General features: G+C 40.1%; 1 protein-coding gene across 2 annotated transcripts in view; it reads left to right on the top strand.

Annotated features, from left to right (window-relative positions):
- Nucleotides 1-19581, top strand: part of LOC132400980 (inactive tyrosine-protein kinase 7-like) — a 180076-nt gene that overhangs the window by 107155 nt on the left and 53340 nt on the right. For both annotated transcript variants that reach the window (XM_059982637.1, XM_059982636.1), the window contains exon 5: nucleotides 7911-8058. In XM_059982637.1, the coding sequence (XP_059838620.1) occupies nucleotides 7911-8058 (148 nt within the window). The remainder of the gene's footprint in view (nucleotides 1-7910; nucleotides 8059-19581) is intronic.

Genomic DNA, 19581 nt, shown 5'->3' with positions numbered 1-19581 from the left:
TCCCATGTGATCTCACCTTATGAGGTACCATGAGGTACTTAGTCAAAAAGTCTTGTGAAGTCCATGTAAACAATGTCTACTGCCCTGCCCTCATTAATCCTTTGGTCAGCTATTCAAAAGAATAATTCCTGCAACATAATTTTCCGACTGCTGACTTCCCTTCGTGTTTGTGTTATATTTATAGCCATTAGATGATCGACTTCCCCTAAGTTGTTTACTTCCATCAGCCTTTTAAAATTAAGATCTTGATCCAAGTCACTGCACAGCCTTTTTAAATGATCCCAGCTTATTCGCCTTGATGTGATTTTATCACTTGTTTCTATTGTAACTTTTTTCAGCCCATTGAGTTTATGCTGGTTCTCAGAGCATGCCCATCAATTCCATTTCTCCAATTACCTCCCTGCAGCCTTTTTTTCCCCAGGGTGCCTGTTCACTTCCCAGTGATTCTCTGATCACCTATCCAAGTAGTGGCAGATTATAGTAGCCAGTTAGTCTATTAGGACAGCGAGGTAGTGTAATGGTTAGTGTAACGCTATTATAGTGCCAACAACTTGGTTCATTTCCTGCCACTGTCTGTAAGGAGTTTGTATCTTCTTGTGATTGCTTGGGTTTCCTCTGGGTGTTCGGCTTTCCTCCTACATTCCAAAGATAGATGAGAAAACCCTAGTTAGTAAGTCAGCATGCGATATTGTCTCCGGAAGCATGGCAAATCACCCCCAGTACAACCTCAGACTGTTGGCTGTTGACACAAACAATGCATTTCACTGTATGTTTTGATGACAAATAAAGGTAATCTCATCTAATCTACCAGAGCAACTTTAGGATATGGGTCTATACTTCAGCACCTGCAGACATGGAGAATGTGCAGGCTTTGCACAGATGAGGTTGGGTCTGAATTCAAGTATCTGGAACTGTGAGGTAGCAGCACTTGTAAATCTTAATCATTGTCCATGATTCAATGTAGAGACCAGAAGTTCTCAAACTTGGTTTGGTCTCAAAGATTATTTTCAAAGTGTAAGAATTTTTTGACCTCCGATTATAGTCCTGTGGAAGTAAGTGTAATTTACTTTGGATTTGGTTTCTTACAGCCTTACTCAATGTTGCTACTAAATATAAATGAGTTTATATTGTATATAGCTGGTTTGTTTGCAAGTGTCTTATGCAAGCTTCTTGCATCTTCGATCGCCTTTACACATAAATATATTGAAATTCATTTACCAATAGGATAACTTATCTGAGAATTATTGATGTTTTTTTCTTTGGTGCTCTTTCTGTTAGATTAGTTGTTGATGATCCTCAGTCAAATTAGATCCACACATGGGATACAGCTCCACAATTAACTGTAATAGATTTGTATGCAATTTAACATTAGCCAGTGCCATGCTTCTTATCTCTTATCAATAGCTATCTATTAATGCTGACTTAAAAAAATGCATCCTATTGAGATTCTATTCTATTTAGTTTGACTCTCAATGATTTATTAGATAGAGGCACAAGAGACTGCAGATGCTAAAAAATAAACTGCTAGAATAACTCAGTTGGTTAAGTAGCATCTATGGAGGCCAAAGGATGGTGGACGTTTTGGGTTGAAACTCTGACTCACTATTGAGTGTTGAAGGAATTTAACCAGTACATAGGAAAGATGAGGCAGGATCTCGTAGGTGATAGGTGGAATCAGGTAAGACAGGGTTGATGAGCAGATGGAAGAAGATAGAGATGAGCCAAAGGGGAAGAAACCCAGGGAGATGGGTATGTGGATGGAAAACAAAAGAATCCAGGTGGGGGAGGGTGATGATTCTAGGTAACAGTTGCTGGTGGGGATGGAAATGATAGCAAATACCCTACGTGGACTGGTGGGGGTGGTAAAGTACATGGGGAGTGGGTAATCTGACCTTGGAAAATTCAGTATTATGATCGAGCCATAAGATACCCAGATGGTTTGAGGTTTTGTTCTTCTGGTTTGTGTTTGGCCTCACTGTGATAGGATGATCGCCAAGGGCATTTAGGTCAGTGTGGGAAGGGGAGTTGAAATGAGATGCAACGAGAATACAGACAAGAATGCAAGTGCTCTGCAAACAATTGCTTCATCAATCCTGTGCTTGGTTTTGCCAGTGCAGAGGAGATCACACTGCCAGCATCAAATGCAATAGAGCATATTGGAGAGATTTATGTGAATCACTGCCTCACTTGGGAGAGCCACGTAGGTCGCTGGCTGGCGGTTAAGTGCATGGTGTTGTACAAGCATTGGTGTTGTACACTACAGGAGGTGCAGTGAAAGATGCCTGGCACGGGGACAGGGTGGGTGGGGAGGGATGAGTGGACCAGGAAATCACTCAGAGGATGGACCGTGCATTAGGAGAGAGAGAGAGATGGTGCTGAAGAGTAGTGGCGTTTAGTATGCAGCCTCCATGCAAGTTATCAAATACAGTTGATTCCTAAATTGGGGCCAATTGGAACCACTGCATTTGGCTCAATTAAGTGGCTGCTCCAATTAGCCAGTTTCATGGAAATAATTAAAAAGCCATAAAGACAAACCAAATAACAAACTTTGTATTTGAATGAAATACAGAATGGATTACAACAATACTAATACTACTGCTGAACTATAAAACTTTATATCAGTTCCTAATAGTTAACAACAAAGGAAGTCATTCAGTGTACACAATGAACAAAATCAGCGCAGGCACATAGTGCAGATAATGGACTGCCTTCATGCAATATTGTCGATGATTGCCAATATCTTCCAATTCTTCACAGTTCCTAATTTGTTGAAGTAGTGAAATTATTTCATTTTCACTCCCAGTCGTTTCTGGCATCTCGAAGTCTTAAAGCTTTAAAGCAGTGTGCAAAACAGTTGTGAATTGTCTTCTTGCTTATTTCTCACCAACTGTCAGTGACAAAAATCAGTGCTTTTGAACACAAACACATGCAAATAATACTATTTAAAACCATTCACTCCAAGCACAGTGCAGTGTCCAGTTGCCATGCAAGTGCATGTGACAGACACTAGTTAGAAACTGTTTGGCAAAAGTCTATTGCCCCAATTAAGTGGGATAGTGTCCCAAATAAATGAAGGGAATCCCAGCTATTTTCTCAATTTTTTTTGTTGCCCCAAATGAATGGCTGCCCCCCAATTTAACTGATGACCCAATTAACCTGAATCAACTGTACTGCCGTTTTAAACTACCACAGCTGAAATTTACAGCCATAGGGATTTCAGTAAATAATGTTATTTCAAGTCTTTTAAAAGTAATAGTGATTTTCAGACCCTACAGATTTGAGACCTCAGACCACCCAGGGAACGAGTACAGCAGCTGAAAGCTCGGGGAACCCCTCTTGTGCCTTCGGATATATGGAGTCTGTGGGGAAAAAAATAAGCAGGATGACCTATGAGTAAGATTGCAGTACCAAAGGGCCATAGGAGACTGTTTTGTATATTCTACTTCACAGAGACACGGCTCACTCCCAGATCACTGGATGCAGTGCTGCAGCCCAAGGGCTTCACATTCAACCATATGAACCGTACGGCGGCATCAAGTAAAGGCAGAGGTGACAGTGATTGCTTAATGATTAACTTATTGTGATGCACAGAGTACAAGTTCCGTCTCAGTCCTATGTACTTGACCCAAAGCATGTGGTGGACAGGTGTCTTCTGTTCTCTCTGCTGTTATGCTGGTAGTGGTGCACATCCACACTTGGCAAATGTCATGCTGGCAGTACAGGAGCTGAGCACTGATCAGCATTCACAAGACAGCACAACGTGATCTCTTCCTGATCATGGTGGGATATTCATCTAGGCTAGCTTGATGTCTGACAATCTACCTGTGGAATCCAAGACAGCCCACTCACTATTACACTACCATCAAGAACACTTAACATGCCACTGGCACCCACACTTTGGCAAATCTGGTCACCTGCCTTTTCTTCTACTACTGGCACATTCAATAATTCATCTTTTGATCTAAATGATTATGCCATGACTGTCACCAACTTCATCAAGACCTGTATGGATGAGTGTGTGCCTTTGAGAACGTGAGTCTTGAGTCTTCTCAAGAAGCTGTGAAAGAACAAGGAAATTTGCATTCTGGGGGCTCAATCTGTGGCATTCAACACCAGCAATCTATAACCTTACAAGAAGTCCAGGTACAGCCTAGGGAGGCCATCGTGAGAGCGATAAAATTATTCTGAGTGAAGTTAAAAACATAAGTGGATGCATGCATGACATTTGCAGCAGGTTTGCATGCCGTTATTTCCTATAAGGCAAAATCTAACAGCAGAAGTATCATTGATTCTTCACTTTGAGCTCAACGTCTCGTATGCATGCCTTAAAAGGAAAAATAACACTATGCCCGAGTGAATCCCTACTGCATCTGTTGACCTGTGATTTCTTGTCTGAGGCCAAAGACAGAGCATTCTTTAAAAGGGTGAACCCTTGAAAGGCATTAGTTCTTGATGTTGTACCTGGCAGGGTGCTAGAAATCTGTGCCAACCCACTGGCTGGAGTGTTAAAGAACATTTTCAAACTCTTGCTGCATTTGGAGGTTCCCAACTTCTTCAAAATAACAGTGTTCCCACTGGTGCCCAAAAAGAACAGGGTGAGCTGTCTTAATGATTTCTGCCTAGTAGCACTCACAAATACTGTAATCTGCCTACAGCCACAACAGGTCTATAGCAGATGCAGTCTCTCACTGGCTCAACATTCTGTTTTGAAGCACCAAGACAGCAGCAAAACATATGTCAGGGTACTGTTTATTGATTACAGTTCAGCATTCAACACCATCATCCTTTCAGTACTAATCATCAAGCTTCATAACTGGCACCTCTGACTGTATTTCCCTTTATTGGGAGTCCACAGAGTGCAATTCGATAATATCATCTCCTCCTCGCTGGCAAATGTTGCAAGTGCATCTCAAGGATGTGTGCTTTATCCAATGCTCTACTTGCTTTACACTCATGACTGTGGCGAGACACAGTTCAAACACTATTAAAATAGGCAATGACATCTCTGGAGAATCTCTGATGGCAATGTGGTGATGTATAGGAGTGAGAGAGATCAGCTGGTTGGGTGATGTTGCATCAGAAATCTTGCACTCAACATGACCGAGGAATTGTGGAGTTAGCGAAGAGTGACCAGGAGAACAAACACCAGTCCTTATTCAGGGGTTAACAATAGAAAAGGTAAGCAGCTTCATGTTTCTGGGCATCAGCATCTCGGGATCTATCCTGGGCCCAACAACATGAAAGAAGTGCAACTGTACCTTTACTTCATTTGGAGTTTGAGGAGATTTGAAGTCATCAAAGAGTTGGAAATGTTATTGATGTATTGTGGATAACATTCTGACTGGTTACATCACCATCTGGTATGGAGCTTTCAATGCACAGGATCACAAGAGGCTGCAGATGGTTGTTGATTCAGCTGGTTCCGTCATGGGGCACAGCCCTCCTCACAATCTTCAAGAGGTGATGCCTCAAGAAGGTGGCATCCATCATTAAAGACCCCAATCATCCAGGACATGATCTCTTCACTTTATTACCATCAGGGAGCAGGTACAGAAGGTACACACTTGGCAATTCAGAAAGAGCCTCTTCCCCTAAGAACCAGATTTCTGAATTGTTCATGAACTCATGGTCACTACCTTGTTATTCCTTTTTTTTTATCTTGTATTTTGCTGCCTCAAAACAACATTTCACAGCATGTGTCAGTGATAATAATTCTGATTATGAGAGAGGAAGATATGGTGGGATCCTGTTTGAAACTGGTAGAAATGGCAAAGGTTGAAAGATGAGGACTGGGAAAATTCATTAATTACATTTGATTGAGGATCACTGGATAAAGGAATAGGAAGGTATGTTTTGATTGCATGTTACTGTTCTCCTTTGTTACTAGCAGTAATGTATAGAAGATTTGTTTTGATCATCAAATGATGATTGTGCTGTGGTTGTCTGCTGGTTAATGGCTGTCTGCTGGTTAATGTGAACATTCTTGTAAAATTGCATATCCTCCCAATCTCCCCTGGAATTGTTTAGCCAAGTTTATGTTTGAAGCAATTAAAGCTGATATTTTGTGGGCTATTTGTCCTTGTAGCCATTTTATTACTTAAGATAATCGTAGTATTGGGAAAAAGGAGACGTGGTAGGATGAGCAAGTTTCAAACAAAAGCTGTCAACATGGTGGGACTATATTCCTTGAAATCCATATGGTAAGAATGAAATCCGTTAAATTGAAAAGGAATATTTAAATATTCTAGAGGAATGTTGTTTCATTTGGTTGTATATTTGTACAGTCTGATGACAATAAACTGCATATAGTTTGCATCATTGTGGTATTGCTGGTTGTACACTGAGGGGGAGATAAAGCAGACTGGGTGGCACTCAAGTTTAGTGGAATGAGAAATGATCTCATTGAAACATACAGAATTCTACAGCACTAAAGGTTAGATGCAGGGATAATATTAACTTATACTAAAATCAGAGGTTGCAGTCTCAAAGAACAGACCCTTCAGGACCAAGCAACTAATCTGAGAAGAAGTTTCTGTCTCTGGGGAAACTACCCTCATCTGCAGTCAGTAAATCTTTAAATCTCTGGGAAGATCAATAGATTATTGGATATTAAAGGATGTGAACAATAACGAGTTAGTGCAAGAAAGTGGCATGAGGTATAGGATCAACCATGTTCTTAATTTATGGCACTGCACACTGGCTGGATGGCTTAACTGCTTTTCATGGTATTGGGTAGTGGTGTTTTTGTGCAAAGCTAAACTACTTGTTGCAACTATGCACTTGATAGAACAAAATCTTTGAATGGTTAGAACATGGGAGGGAGCAATGAAGCCCACAAACTCTGTGCCGGCTCTGTGTAAGAGCAGTCCATTGAGTCCCAATTCCCTGCTCACTTTCCACATGAATTTGCTCCTTTTAGTTATTTATCCAGGTCTCTTTTGGATGCAACAGTTCAATTTGTTTCCACTACTCTCCCTGGTAATTAATCCAATTCTGAACCACGTATGGTTTAAAAAACACACAAATCCTTATCATTTCGGGAAAGAATTGTCCACAGTCTGCTTGGGCAATGAGAAGAGTTATTTATTTAAGGAATCCTGTTTCTCTGCAAATTTTTCAGGAGAATAAGGTAATTCTTGACTGACACATCCTGAGATTGAATAGACAGGAACTTGGTTTTAATGCAGAGGCAGATAAATTCTTGTTTATCAAGAATTTATCTCTGCCTTAAAACATTCAAAGAATCTGCGTCTATTTCACCTTGAGGAAACTTGTAAGTATTTAGAACCCTTTGAGCACAATTTTGTATTGTTTGTCACCACTCTTTTTTAAATAGGTCCCCTAGATCTATATTTTCTCAGGGAAGCATTCTCTCAACATGCATGTATGTCAAACCTCTCCTGATTTATCTGCTATCGATGTCTTTATCTACCTGTCCATTATCTCAATATCTTAAATGCCCTTATCACATCATCATTTTCTATCTTGTAAAAATCTATTTTATCTTGTCTTTCTATATCGTTGAATAACTCCATTTCATGTATAACCCTGGTGCATTTTCTTTCAAAACTGTTGAGCCCGAAACATCCTTTTATTTAGTGTGATGTTTAGCAGCAGCACTGCGCAACAGCAGTTTTGTTCATATTCTACTTGTGCTTAAATTCTGCGTCATTTGTTTTAGGACTCTGAAGAATCTTTCATTGTATTTACCAGGATCCCCAACTACCCTCATCCACAGTCAAGTTATGTTGGCATGTATTCTGTGGACCCATCTAATTTTTGCAGCTAGATAAATCTTTGTGGAAGATCTGTTTTCTGATGTTGCAGCTAAGTGAGCTATAGTCATAAGTTAAGCAAGTCATTGAATTGTATAAAACAAAATCTAAGATTTGGATGTCTTTGTTTTGCAGATGCCAGTTTTCCTCAGCCTTTGATCCGACCCCAGGACCAGATTGTGAATAAGAAGGAAGATGCCATGTTTCATTGTCAGTTCACAGCTACACCTCCTCCAGTACAGGAATGGTTATTTGATGATGCCATCATTCATAACTCATCACGGTATAGTCTGAAGTTCTGGATTTTGAACGTTTGACATAAGAAAAATGTGAATGATAAGAGTACAATTAAAAGCTTGTTGATTTTTAATGATACTTGGACAGCATAAATGACAGCAAGTGCATGCCAGCAGGTAACTTGGTGAAAGCTATAGGCCATAATCAATTTTTTTTAAACCATTGCCCACCTTTGCATTGTATAGCACTAAAATAGGCCATTATGTTCCATACGAGACATTTTTCCAATTCCTTTATCCCTCATAACTAACTTACACTTAAATAAATCGTTGCTGTTTGCTTCACCTAGTCCAGTTGTTTTGTGTTCCTATTCTCGGCACTCTCTGAAGAAATTACTTCTGAATTCATGGTAATATATTGATGGGATGTAATAGTATACAACATCCATCATTTTATTATACCTGCAGCAGGTCATCATTGTCTTTTCTAAAGCATACTTTCCTGATGGGTATAATTTTGTAATTCTGTTATAATTCTTGTAAATATGTTACTCATCCCTTCCAGTACTCAGTTCTCCTCATAATATAGTGGGAAAATGAAGGGATAGAGTAAAGCTGAAGTGATGAAGGCTATATAACTTTTCTGATTAGAACTTTGACCTCTATAATTTTGTGTTTCATTATGACTCTATTAATAAGTGCCATAAGTTTTAGCAATTTAGATATTTGTGCTACCTTTCCCTCTTTGCTTCATAACCCTATTTAGATCCTTTTTTCTCAAATAAATTTCTCACTGAAGTAAATTGCCACCTTACCTGATTTCTTCCAGTCTTTGCAGTCTTCTACTGATTCCAATGGATACTAATGATCTGGCACAGACAGCACCACTTCGGGCATTTCCAAGCTTGTTTCTTATGATGCATGTGTGGAAATGTGAAGTTATCTGTTTTAGTCCTAAAAATACAAGTGTAGTACATAGGTTGCGTATCTGCAGAACACCGCTGGATAGTTAGCATGTACAGGTTTCCCCTTCGATCCGAAAGTAGAGCATTCCTATGAAACCTTTTGTAAGCCGAAATGGTGTAAAGCGAAGAAGCAATTACTGTTAATTTATATGGGAAAAATTTTTGAGTGTTCCCAGATCCATGTCAAATAGCGCACAAAACCTAAAATAACACTAACATATAGTAAAAGCAGGAATGGTATGATAAATACAAAGCCTATATAAAGTAGAAATAATGTATGTACAGTGTAGTTTCACTTATCAGAATTGGGAACATTTAGCCAAAACCGAGTTTTAGGTAAAAATCGGCATGTACACGCATGTGCACACACCTGCCTGCGCAAGGCTTCATGGTCATGGTAGTCATTCTTGGGGTAAACACAAGTTTAAAGCAGGCGCCTTTTTTGTAAAAGTGAAAATCCTCTTCAGATTTCTTTTGGTTAGCGTAAACAGGTACTAAGTAGGTCTTTCGTATAAGCGAAGTGGCGTAAAGCAAACTTTTGTAAAGTGGGAGACACCTATAAGTACTGCAAATAAGCCAAATGGAATCCAATTACAAACAAGAAAAAATCTGCGATGCAGGAAATCCAAACAATAGAAACAAAATGCTGAAGGAATTCAATGGGCCAGGCAGCATCAGTGGAAAAAAGTACAGTCAACGTTTTGGGCCAAGACCCTTTAGAAGGACTGTCCTGCCAAAGGATCTTGGCCCGAAACATCGACTGTACTTTTTTCTATAGATGCTGCCTGACCTGCTGACTTCCTCCAGCAATTTGTGTGTGAAGCCAAATGGAATGTAAGGATACAACATTCAATTTGGGTTCCTAATTACTTGGTGCATTTATATTGCAAAAGGGATCAAGTGTAAATTTAGGGAAAGTCTTGTCTTATTGTTTAAATGACAACACACCTGGAGTACTCTGTGAAGTTTAAGCTCTTAATATTTAAAGGATACATTAGCTATGGGGGCAATTCATTGAAGGTTAACTAAATTGATTCCTGGGAAGTAGTGTTTGTTTTGAAGAATTGTTGATTGTGCCGGGGGAGGGGGGGGGTGTGTGTGTGTAAATTCATATTGCCTCACCTGCTAATTTAGTTTCATCCCACCCATCTTTGCTTCATGTCCAGTTGTATCTCTGTTTAACCAAAATCTAACTATCTCCACTTTACATTAGCAACAAACCTAGCATCAGTTGCAATTTGCAGGACATGCAACATCTGCTGTATTTTGCACGCTGAAATGGATTTCTATTTTATACTGGAATCAAGTATGAAATGATGGAACTGTGTTTTCCATTTATTAAAATCCTTCAGGCCAGATGCTTGTAATCTAGATCATGCCTTAAGATTAGCATTTTTTGGACCAGGGCAAGACAGGTGGAGTACTTGGGGGTGAAACATAGAACCAGAAGGTCTTTGGTTTTTGGTATCCTCCAAGTAAATCTTATTTCTTGGCCCAGTCAACTGCCACCAGCTTCATGTCCACTACAATTTGTTTAAAATTATTTTCCTTCACATTTAATGTTGACTTCGTCTGCTGCAATCAAACAACATGCTGAATCTGAAGTGACCTTGCTGATTATGGATATTAATGTTGTAGAGCAGTGTGGCTGGTGAAACTGTCTTTATGCAGTTGCTGGCTAAATCTACAGAAGTTACCTCTTCTTGTTGGAGTCCTTCACTTATCAGAAAGTTGGCATTTTCTCAGTCAGTTAAATGAAAAGGCCTTTTCTGAGATGGGGAAATGTACTGTGATAACTAAGAGACTCCTTTTATTCAGATACATTAGTCTCAAAGCACTTTCCAGTAAGACTTGGAGCATTAAGCTCTTGCAAAGAAAGAATGTTGTGCTGCAGCTGTGCTAAGCATGGTTAGACAGCTCTTGGAATATTGTGTACTGTTCAAGTTGCTGCACAATAGGAAGAATGTGGCAGCAGTATAGAGATCATGCTCAAAGATGTTGCCTGGAAAAAAGGCTGTAGTTGTAAGGAGAAATTATGTAACATGGGTTAGTCTTCATTGGGACACTAGAGCCTGAGCGGTGACCTTACAGAGGTTTACAAAATTGAGGTGGGATAGATAGAATCCTTTGTCTAGGGCAGAGGAGTTTTGTGCAAGAGGACACCAGTTTAAGATGAGAAGGAAGAAATTTCAAGGAGATCCAAGGGTTAAGTTTTTTGCGGATAAAGGGTAGTGGTTATCCGGAATGAACTGCTAGACAACATAGAGGAGGTAGAGGGAGATACAATCGCAACATTTGAAAGCTGCTTGATAGGTACTTGGATAGGAAACACAGTTTAATGGTATTATTTTAGATAGACATCACAGTTTGCATGAGCAAAGTGGGCCAAAAGTGTCTGTTCTGTGCCTTACAGTTCTGTGAAAGGTGGGAGGCTGGATGTAGAATTTTCAGTCTGAAATGTTGTGGAAACAGATTTGAATGTCTTTGAAAATGAAGTTGAATAAATAGTTGAACTCAGGTTATAAAAAAGGGTGAAGAAATGGAATTAAATGCCCAGCTCTTTAAAGGGTGGGAACAATTGGCAAAAAGCTTCTTTTTGAAGTGTGATATTTTAGAATTACAAATAACCCTCTGTTATCCTCATGATTCAGTTGGCAAACAATGTGGTGTCATCCAGTAGGAAGTCGTTGAAATCAATGGAGTTTGTCATCAGGAGTTTGTGCCTTTGGAACTCAGCCTAGAACAGGGGTCGGCAACGTTTACCACTGAAAGAGCCATATGGACCTATTTCCCACAGAAAAAAAAACACTGGGAGCCACAAAACCCGTTTGACATTTAAAATGAAATAACACTGCATACAACGGGGTTTTTTTTTGCCTTTATGCTATGTATAAACAAACTATAATGTGTTGCATTTATGAAATTGATGAACTCCTGCAGAGCAAACGAAATTACATTTCTGCATGCAACAAAAACATTTTGAACTCCGAAAAAAAGACGTTGGGTTGAAGGTTACTCCATAGTTAGCCTACCTTGGATCGAAGAATTAAAAGAAAGCGCGCACTGGCGGGTGTCAGGCATTGGCAGTGGTGATGTATATTAATAGTGTTTAAAAAAACGTTGTAGCGGTGTGCTACACGCAGCGCTAAAATAATGACACTGCAGTCAAAGATAACTTTATTCGAACTAAACAGCCTTGCTTTAAAGCCTCCCTCAACCTGCCCCCCGTGGGCGCGGATGCTCCAAAAGACACGTACTCACAAACCCCCGTAGGCTATCTCCCTTAGCCGGAACGGTGGCTAATTGTGAGCTGGTTCGGATGTGCCAGGAAATGGGGTCTCCACAATGTTTTATTTAGATTGGTACAAGATCACCATAATCTTCAAATTTCGAATTACATTTCAAAAACTAACAAATCACGGGGAGCCGCAGCACAGAGACGAAAGAGTCACATGCGGCTCCAGAGCCGTGGGTTGCCGACCCCTGGTCTAGAAGCAAACCCCTTACTTGCACCTGGAGAAAAAGCCCATGCTAGCAAAACAAGTGCAAAATAATTCAGCCTTCTTTTATACCAAATTGCCCAAGTCTAGGAGATACTAAGTTTTCTGAGGAATTGTAATTTATTTTAGTCTGTGCTTATGGTCAGTATCTGAAAATGCTGTGCCAGTAATGTCATAAAATTATTAAACATGCACTGTGTGGCCACTTTATTAGGTACCAGGTGAACACTGCTTGTTGATGAAAATATCTAATCAGCCAATCATGTAGCAGCAACTCAGTGTTAAAAGCATGCAGACATTGTCAAGAAGTCCAGTTCTTGTTCAGACCAGATATCAGAATGGGAAGAAATGTGATTGAATTTCCTTTGACCATTGAATCATTGTTGGTGCTAGACAGGTGGTTTGAATATCTCAAACTGCTGATCTGTGATTTTCATGGACAACAGTCTCTAGAGTTTACAGAGAATGGTAAAGAAAACAAAAAAAAAAGTGAGTGGCAGCTCAGTAGGCAAAAAGGCCTTGTAAATGGGAGATGTCAGAGAAGAATGACCAGACTCATTCAAGCTGACAGGGAGGTGGCAATAATTCAAATATCACATGTTACAACAATGGTGTGCAGAAGAGCATCCCTGAATGCACAACATGCCAAACCTTGAAGTGGAAGGGCTACAGTAGAAGACCATGAACTCAGTGGCTACCTTATTTAAGTATAGGAGGTACCTAATAAAGTGGCACTGTGTGTACATTAATACTGTCTAAAATTGATACAGTTGAGAGGTTTGTGTTTTAACCTCTTAGATGACAAAGTTAGTGCAATATTGATTTTTCTTTCCACTAAGTTTATTAGCTGCTCTGTAAAGATAGTTTTGTGGTGTATGGTCATGCACTGCTGTAGAAAGAATAAATGTGTGGACTGTTTGTTAAATGCAGAGCAAATTCAAAAATTGGAGGTAATGGGGACTTGGGTTTCCTAGTGTAGGATTCCCTAAAGATTAACTTGCAGATTGAGTTGGTGGTGAGGAAGGCAAATGCAATGTTAGCATTAATTTCAAGAGGACTAGAAGATAAAAGCAATGATGTAAAACTGAGGCTTTATAAGGCATTGGTCAGGCAGAACTTGGAGTATGGTGAGCAGTTCTGAACACGTTATCTGAGAATAGATGTGCTGGCATTGGAGAGGGTCCAGAAGGGGTTCATGAGAATGAAAGGGTCAATGTGTGAAGAGTATTTCATAGTTCTAGGCCTGTACTCACTGGAAGCATGGGTGTGGGGGCATTTAATTAAAATCTATCAAATATTGAAAGGCCTAGATGAGGTGGACGTGGAGGGAATGTTTCCAATAGTGGGGCAGTCTGGGAACAGGAGGCACAGCCTCAGAATGCAAGGAAATCGCTTTAGAACAGAGATAAGGAGGAATTTCTTGAGCCATGTCTCTTGTACGTTTTCATCCAAATTACTTGTCCATGCTTATTCTTCCTTATCAGAGTTTATTGATTTAACCATTCGCTTAGTGAACACAGTAGGACGGCTGGGCAGATGTATTTATTTCAACGCGAGTAGGACAGATAAACTTAAAGCCCAAGATGTTAGGTTCATCAAAGAAATTTGGTTGAGACCCAGGAAGGAATAGCAGCTCAACATTCCAGGGTTTGGCTGTTTCAGAGGTGGTATAAGGGATGTAAAAGAGATGACAGAATGGAATGGCACTGCCAATCAGGTTGCACTAAATGAAGACAAATTGTAAGGATAAACACAGAGCCTGCGAAAGGATACAGAGAAAATGTGATGTTACCTGCTTTGGAAGAATGAAAAATGTTATTTAAACAGTGAAATGTTGTGTATGAAGGAATCTGGAAGCTAAGTACATGAAACAAAGTCGGCATGTACTAAGTAATTAGGAAATTTGAGGGAATGTTTGCCTTTATTTTGAAGAATTTGGGATGCAATTGAGACATTTTGCTGAAATTTTACAGGGAGCTGCTGAAACTATACCGTAATACAGATTTGGCCTCCATATTTAAGGAAGTGTTGGAAGAAGGGCAGAGAAGGTTCAGCAGGTGTTGTTCATGGAATGAAGTAGTTCATGAACATGAGATCACTATTTTGCTCATTGTTTGCACAATTTATTTGTAGTTATTTATTGTAACATAGTAACTTTTTAAGTCTAGCAGTGTTGTCAAAAAAACAAAAAAACTTCATGACTGTTCAGTGATAATAAATCTATTCCGGATCGGATTCTTATTCCGAAATGTATATGGTTCTAAGAAGGATTGACAAGATGGATCCTCAAAGAAGTATTTCTCCCCCCCCCCCCCCCCCCACCACTAAGGGCATTTAAACCTTGACATGGTTCAAATTCCATACCTCATTAGAACTTCAGAGGTTTAGTCATTGAGACTGACATATATTTAAGCTATAAAGGAGACAGGGACAAGAGGAAGCTGCATTGAGACCAGAATTGAATCAACCATGATCTCTTTATTGCATGACTGATCAGCTTTGGGGACAATTAGTTTTCTTTTTCTTATCTTAAACCTCTGAAATGAAGTTTGAAGACATAAATTCTGAGGCAAGACTTCTTCTGTTGAACCAAGGCTGACATCTAGTGGAAAGTAGCCTTTATATGTTGTGATGGGGTGTGCTGGCAGATTAACATGTGCCATTATGATAATTCTGTAAGGCCTGAGCGGATGTACATAATCTGTTCTCAAACTGATACTTTTCCAAGGAAGTACAGTAGTTATCAATATATATATATATACATGCAAGAACTAACACAGCAACTTCAATAAAGCTTTCTCACTTGACACTTTATGCTGTGTGCTTTTGGCAGTGACTCTGCAATAAATCTGGAATTCCTGCATTTCTTGTTCCCGAGTTAGCATTGATTTTTGAAATGGAGATTGTAATGTGGGAAAGCAGCAATTGCTCCTATTGACCCCAGGTTGCTAATTCTGCTTTGATGATTGTCTGCCATTTTCCTCTTCATTTATAGCTAATTGCTGAAATCTTTTTCAAATGTGAATATCCTCTGTCCCCAAATTTAACATTCAATCAGTGTCAGAAGTCAGGCTGTTAGGCGATTTTTACGTTCTTGTTTGTCACACTGCAGAATAGAAATACCATGAAGCTTTTTGTGTTTGTATCAAATGCCTGGACATCTGATCCCTGAGATGAGCTGCAGAAATGATTTCGGTTCATTACCCTGGTTACCTGTATTTAAATACTTGAGGGATGAAAACAGCTTGGTTCATTGTTTTGGGATTAATGTTTGAATGGTGCATTAACGCAGGAGGACTTGGCTTTTGGAATTAGCAGCAATGTCAACAAACCATAGGCAGCATCTTGCAAGCATCCTGGAGTCTCCAGTTACACTCAGCCAGAACTGAAGACTAGCAACGTCACTCATATGCCTGACACCAACCTCCCACAATAAGTGCTTTTCGCTGAGCAACAATCCCAACAAAAGTTTAGCAATGAAGGCTTCAAGGGTGTTCTCAAGCAATCTTAAATGTATTATTCCCCAAATGATGGGATTTCCTTGGATTTGCAGACTAGTGCCTGCTCAAAATGGCAAAGAGGCATTTGGACAGTGAATGTGCACACATCAGGATGTTTGTTTTTCATTGACTGCAGTTTGGCATTCAATACTATCATCCACTCTAAACTAACCAATGAACTTCAAGAACTAGGCCTCTGCACCTCCTTGTGCAACTGGATCCTCTGCTCACTTGCAGACAGCAGGTTCAGACTGGCAATCACCATCAGCCACAATCACCATCAGCATAACTCCTGCTCTACTCGCTTTGTTTGTGTCTGTTCGACCAAACCCAGCTCCGATGCCATATTTAAGTTTACTGATGACGTTGTTAGCCAAGTTTAAGGTGGTGGTGAGTCAAGGTGGGGCTGAAAATCTGGCTGAGTTGTTCTATAACAACAACCTCTCATTCAACATCAGCAAGACCAAGGAGCTGATAATTGACTTCAGGATGAGGAAACTTGAGATCCATCAGTCAGTCCTCGGAATCAGAGGTGGAAAGAGTCAACATCTTTAAATTCCTTGATATCATTTGAGAGAATCTGTTATGGGTCCCGCACGCAAGTGCCATTATGAAGAAAGCATCTAAATCTAAAAATTTGGTGGAGAGTATATTGGCTGGTTGCATCATGGCCTAGGATGGAAACACCAAGCCCTTGATGGAAAAGCCTGCAAACAGTAGTGGATACAGCCCTGACCTTCATGGGTAGAGCCCATTCACCACTGAGCACATCTACATGGAGTACTGTCATGGGAAAGCAGCAGCCTTCATCAGTGATCCCCACCATTCTGGCCATGCTCTCTTCTTGCTGTTACCATCAGGGCGAAGGTACTGGAGCCCCAAGACTCAACCCCACCAGGTTCAGGAGCAGTTATTACCCCTCTACCATCAGGCCTCTTAGCCAGAGGAGATAACTTCACTGAATTTCACTCATCCCCTCACTGAACTGTTCCCACAACCAAAGGAAGCTTCATCTTATTTTCTTGATATTTATTGCTTATTTATTATTTTTTATTTTTGTATTTGCATGGTTTGCTGTCTTTTGCATATTGGTTATTTGTCTGTAATGGTGGAGGTGGTCTTTTATTGATATAATTTGTTTCTTGTATTTACTGTGAATGCCTGCAAGAAAATGTATCTCATGGTAGCATATGATGACATACGTGAACTTGGATTATAAATGAACTTTGAACTTTGAATTAAAATCGAAAGCCCCTTCTGAAGTTTCTGAAGGGCCAAGATGGTGCCAGTGAACCACAAAGTTCTGTGGGCTACGGACAATACTTTTCCTCTGTTGAATTACTCTCACTGCAATCTGCACCATGTAATTTCCCTTCAAACAATGTACTTCTAAATCAGCTTAATAATCTACAGATTTCACTGTCTTCTGAAGAACTTGATGGATGAAGGTTCATTTCTATGACCGGAAACAAGGCTTGGGAGTGGGGGTGGGTGCGGGACTCCAAGCCAGGCTGAAAAAAAGAGGGATGAGTCCTTCTTTTCCAGCATCTTGTTAGCAAATGCATAGTCGGTGGAAAACAAAATTGAGGATTTGGGCAAGATTGCTGTATCGGAGGGAAATGAGAAATGTTCTTTGAGGGAGATGTGTTTTTCTCGCAGCAAACCAGATGCAGTGATTAGATCCAATTTACAGAATAAACTGAACCCTAACCCATTGCATTTCAAATTATAATCGGGGACTTTCTCCAGGCTTGTTTGAAGAAAACCCTGCCCAGTTACCATCAGCGTATAACTGGTGGCACCAGAGGTCGCAGCACACTAGACTGCTGTTATACGAAAATAAGGATTGTCTACTGTTTCATGCCCAGACTACATTATTTGGCTGTCCTATTTGCATACAGGCAGTGGCTAAAGAACATTTATTGACTACAGTTCAGCATTCAATACCATTATCCCCTCAAAATTAATAAGCTTCAAGACCTTGATCTCATACCTCATGCAATTGGATCCCTAGTCATCTTGGATTGGCATCTCATTATCTCCATCCTGTATTATGATTATATATTAAAAACATAGAAAATCTACAGCACATTACAGACCTTCCAGCCCACGATGTTGTGCCAACCATGTGACCTACTCTAGAAGCTGCCAAGAATTCCCCTATCACATAGCCCGCTATTTTTCTAAGCTCTAAGTACCTATCTGAGTCTCTTAAAAGACCCATTGTATCTGCCTGAACCACCTTCACTGGCAGTGCATTACATGCACCCACCACTCTTGTGTGAAAACTTGCCTGTGACGTCCACTTTGTACCTATTTCCAAGCACCTTAAAACTATGCCCCCTTGTGTTAGCCATTTCAAGAGCTCCCACAGCCCTGAAAAAAAGCCTCTACCTATCCACACGATCAATGCCTCTCGTCTAGTACACCTATATCAGGTCACTTCTCATCTTCCACTGCTCCAAGGAGAAAAGGCCAAGTTCACTCAACCCATTCTCATAAGGCATGTCCTCCAATCCAGGTAACATCCTTGTAAATTTTCTCTGTACTCTCTCTATAGTATCCACATCCTTCCTGTAGTGAGGTGACCAGAAATGAACACAGCATTTCCTTCACCAGATCCAGAATCCTCAGTTTGAAATGAATACCTCTGTGGGCTTTTATACTATAAATCAATGTGAAATTTGCAGGATTCTCATTGCCCCAAAAATGTGTTGATTTAGAAGATGACTTTCCAAAACTTGTTTTTACATTTCTAAGAAATGTCTGGTGCATTTCTTAAGGAGGCACTGAAAATGATGTCTTTGGTCAGTTATTCACCTTAGTTTAAAGAAGTTCACACCTCATAAACCTTTCAGGTTCTGTTCTTCCAGGCTGTGTGTTTCGAGAGATGTTGCTGAAGATTTCTGCCTTAACACAGCCTTGCTGATAGAGATTGAAAAAAAACAGGAAACCCTGCTGCTTTGATCTCAGTGAAAGGAAAGAAACAAAAAGCAGTGACCACAAAAAGACTGCTATACTTTGTATTTCAACAGGATGTTGAATGTATATGCGAATTTCACTGTCCACTGTAGAATTTCTCCCTATAGATGGGAGGCTGTTAAAGCAATTCCAATTAACCCCTCTGCTTTTTGAAGTCATGTATCTTCCTCTTTTCAGAGTTCAACCACATACCATTATTAGCTATACAGTCAATCCCTGAGTTAAGAATGTCCGACTTTTGAACAAAGCCTATTATATTAAAACTTTGTCGGCTAGAGGAAGGAGAATGCGGTCCACCATTCTAAGTTGGATCATGTTGCTGTTAACACTGTGTTGAGTGTGTCCCATTTAACCTGTCTCAGTGTGGGTAGGCTTCAGGACCCGGGGGAGCTCAGCGCCTGCGGCTGCTGCTGAATCCACAGTGTTTCTGTTCAGTTGACAGCCGAGGTAAACAAGTTAAAATTATGAATCGATAATTCCCATCTCGTGTTTATTTCACTGTGATGAAGAATTTGTTGCGAGTAGGGGTTGGTTCAATCGTTTCAAAGTGAGGGCAAATTTGCATAATATTAAAGTGCAAGGTGAAGCAGTAAGTGCAGATTTAAGTGCTGTGAGTGATTTTC

The sequence above is a fragment of the Hypanus sabinus genome, chromosome 10 (assembly GCF_030144855.1).
Source record: "Hypanus sabinus isolate sHypSab1 chromosome 10, sHypSab1.hap1, whole genome shotgun sequence".
Classification (NCBI taxonomy): Eukaryota; Metazoa; Chordata; class Chondrichthyes; order Myliobatiformes; family Dasyatidae; genus Hypanus; species Hypanus sabinus.
This window is presented reverse-complemented; position numbering and strand designations above follow the sequence as displayed.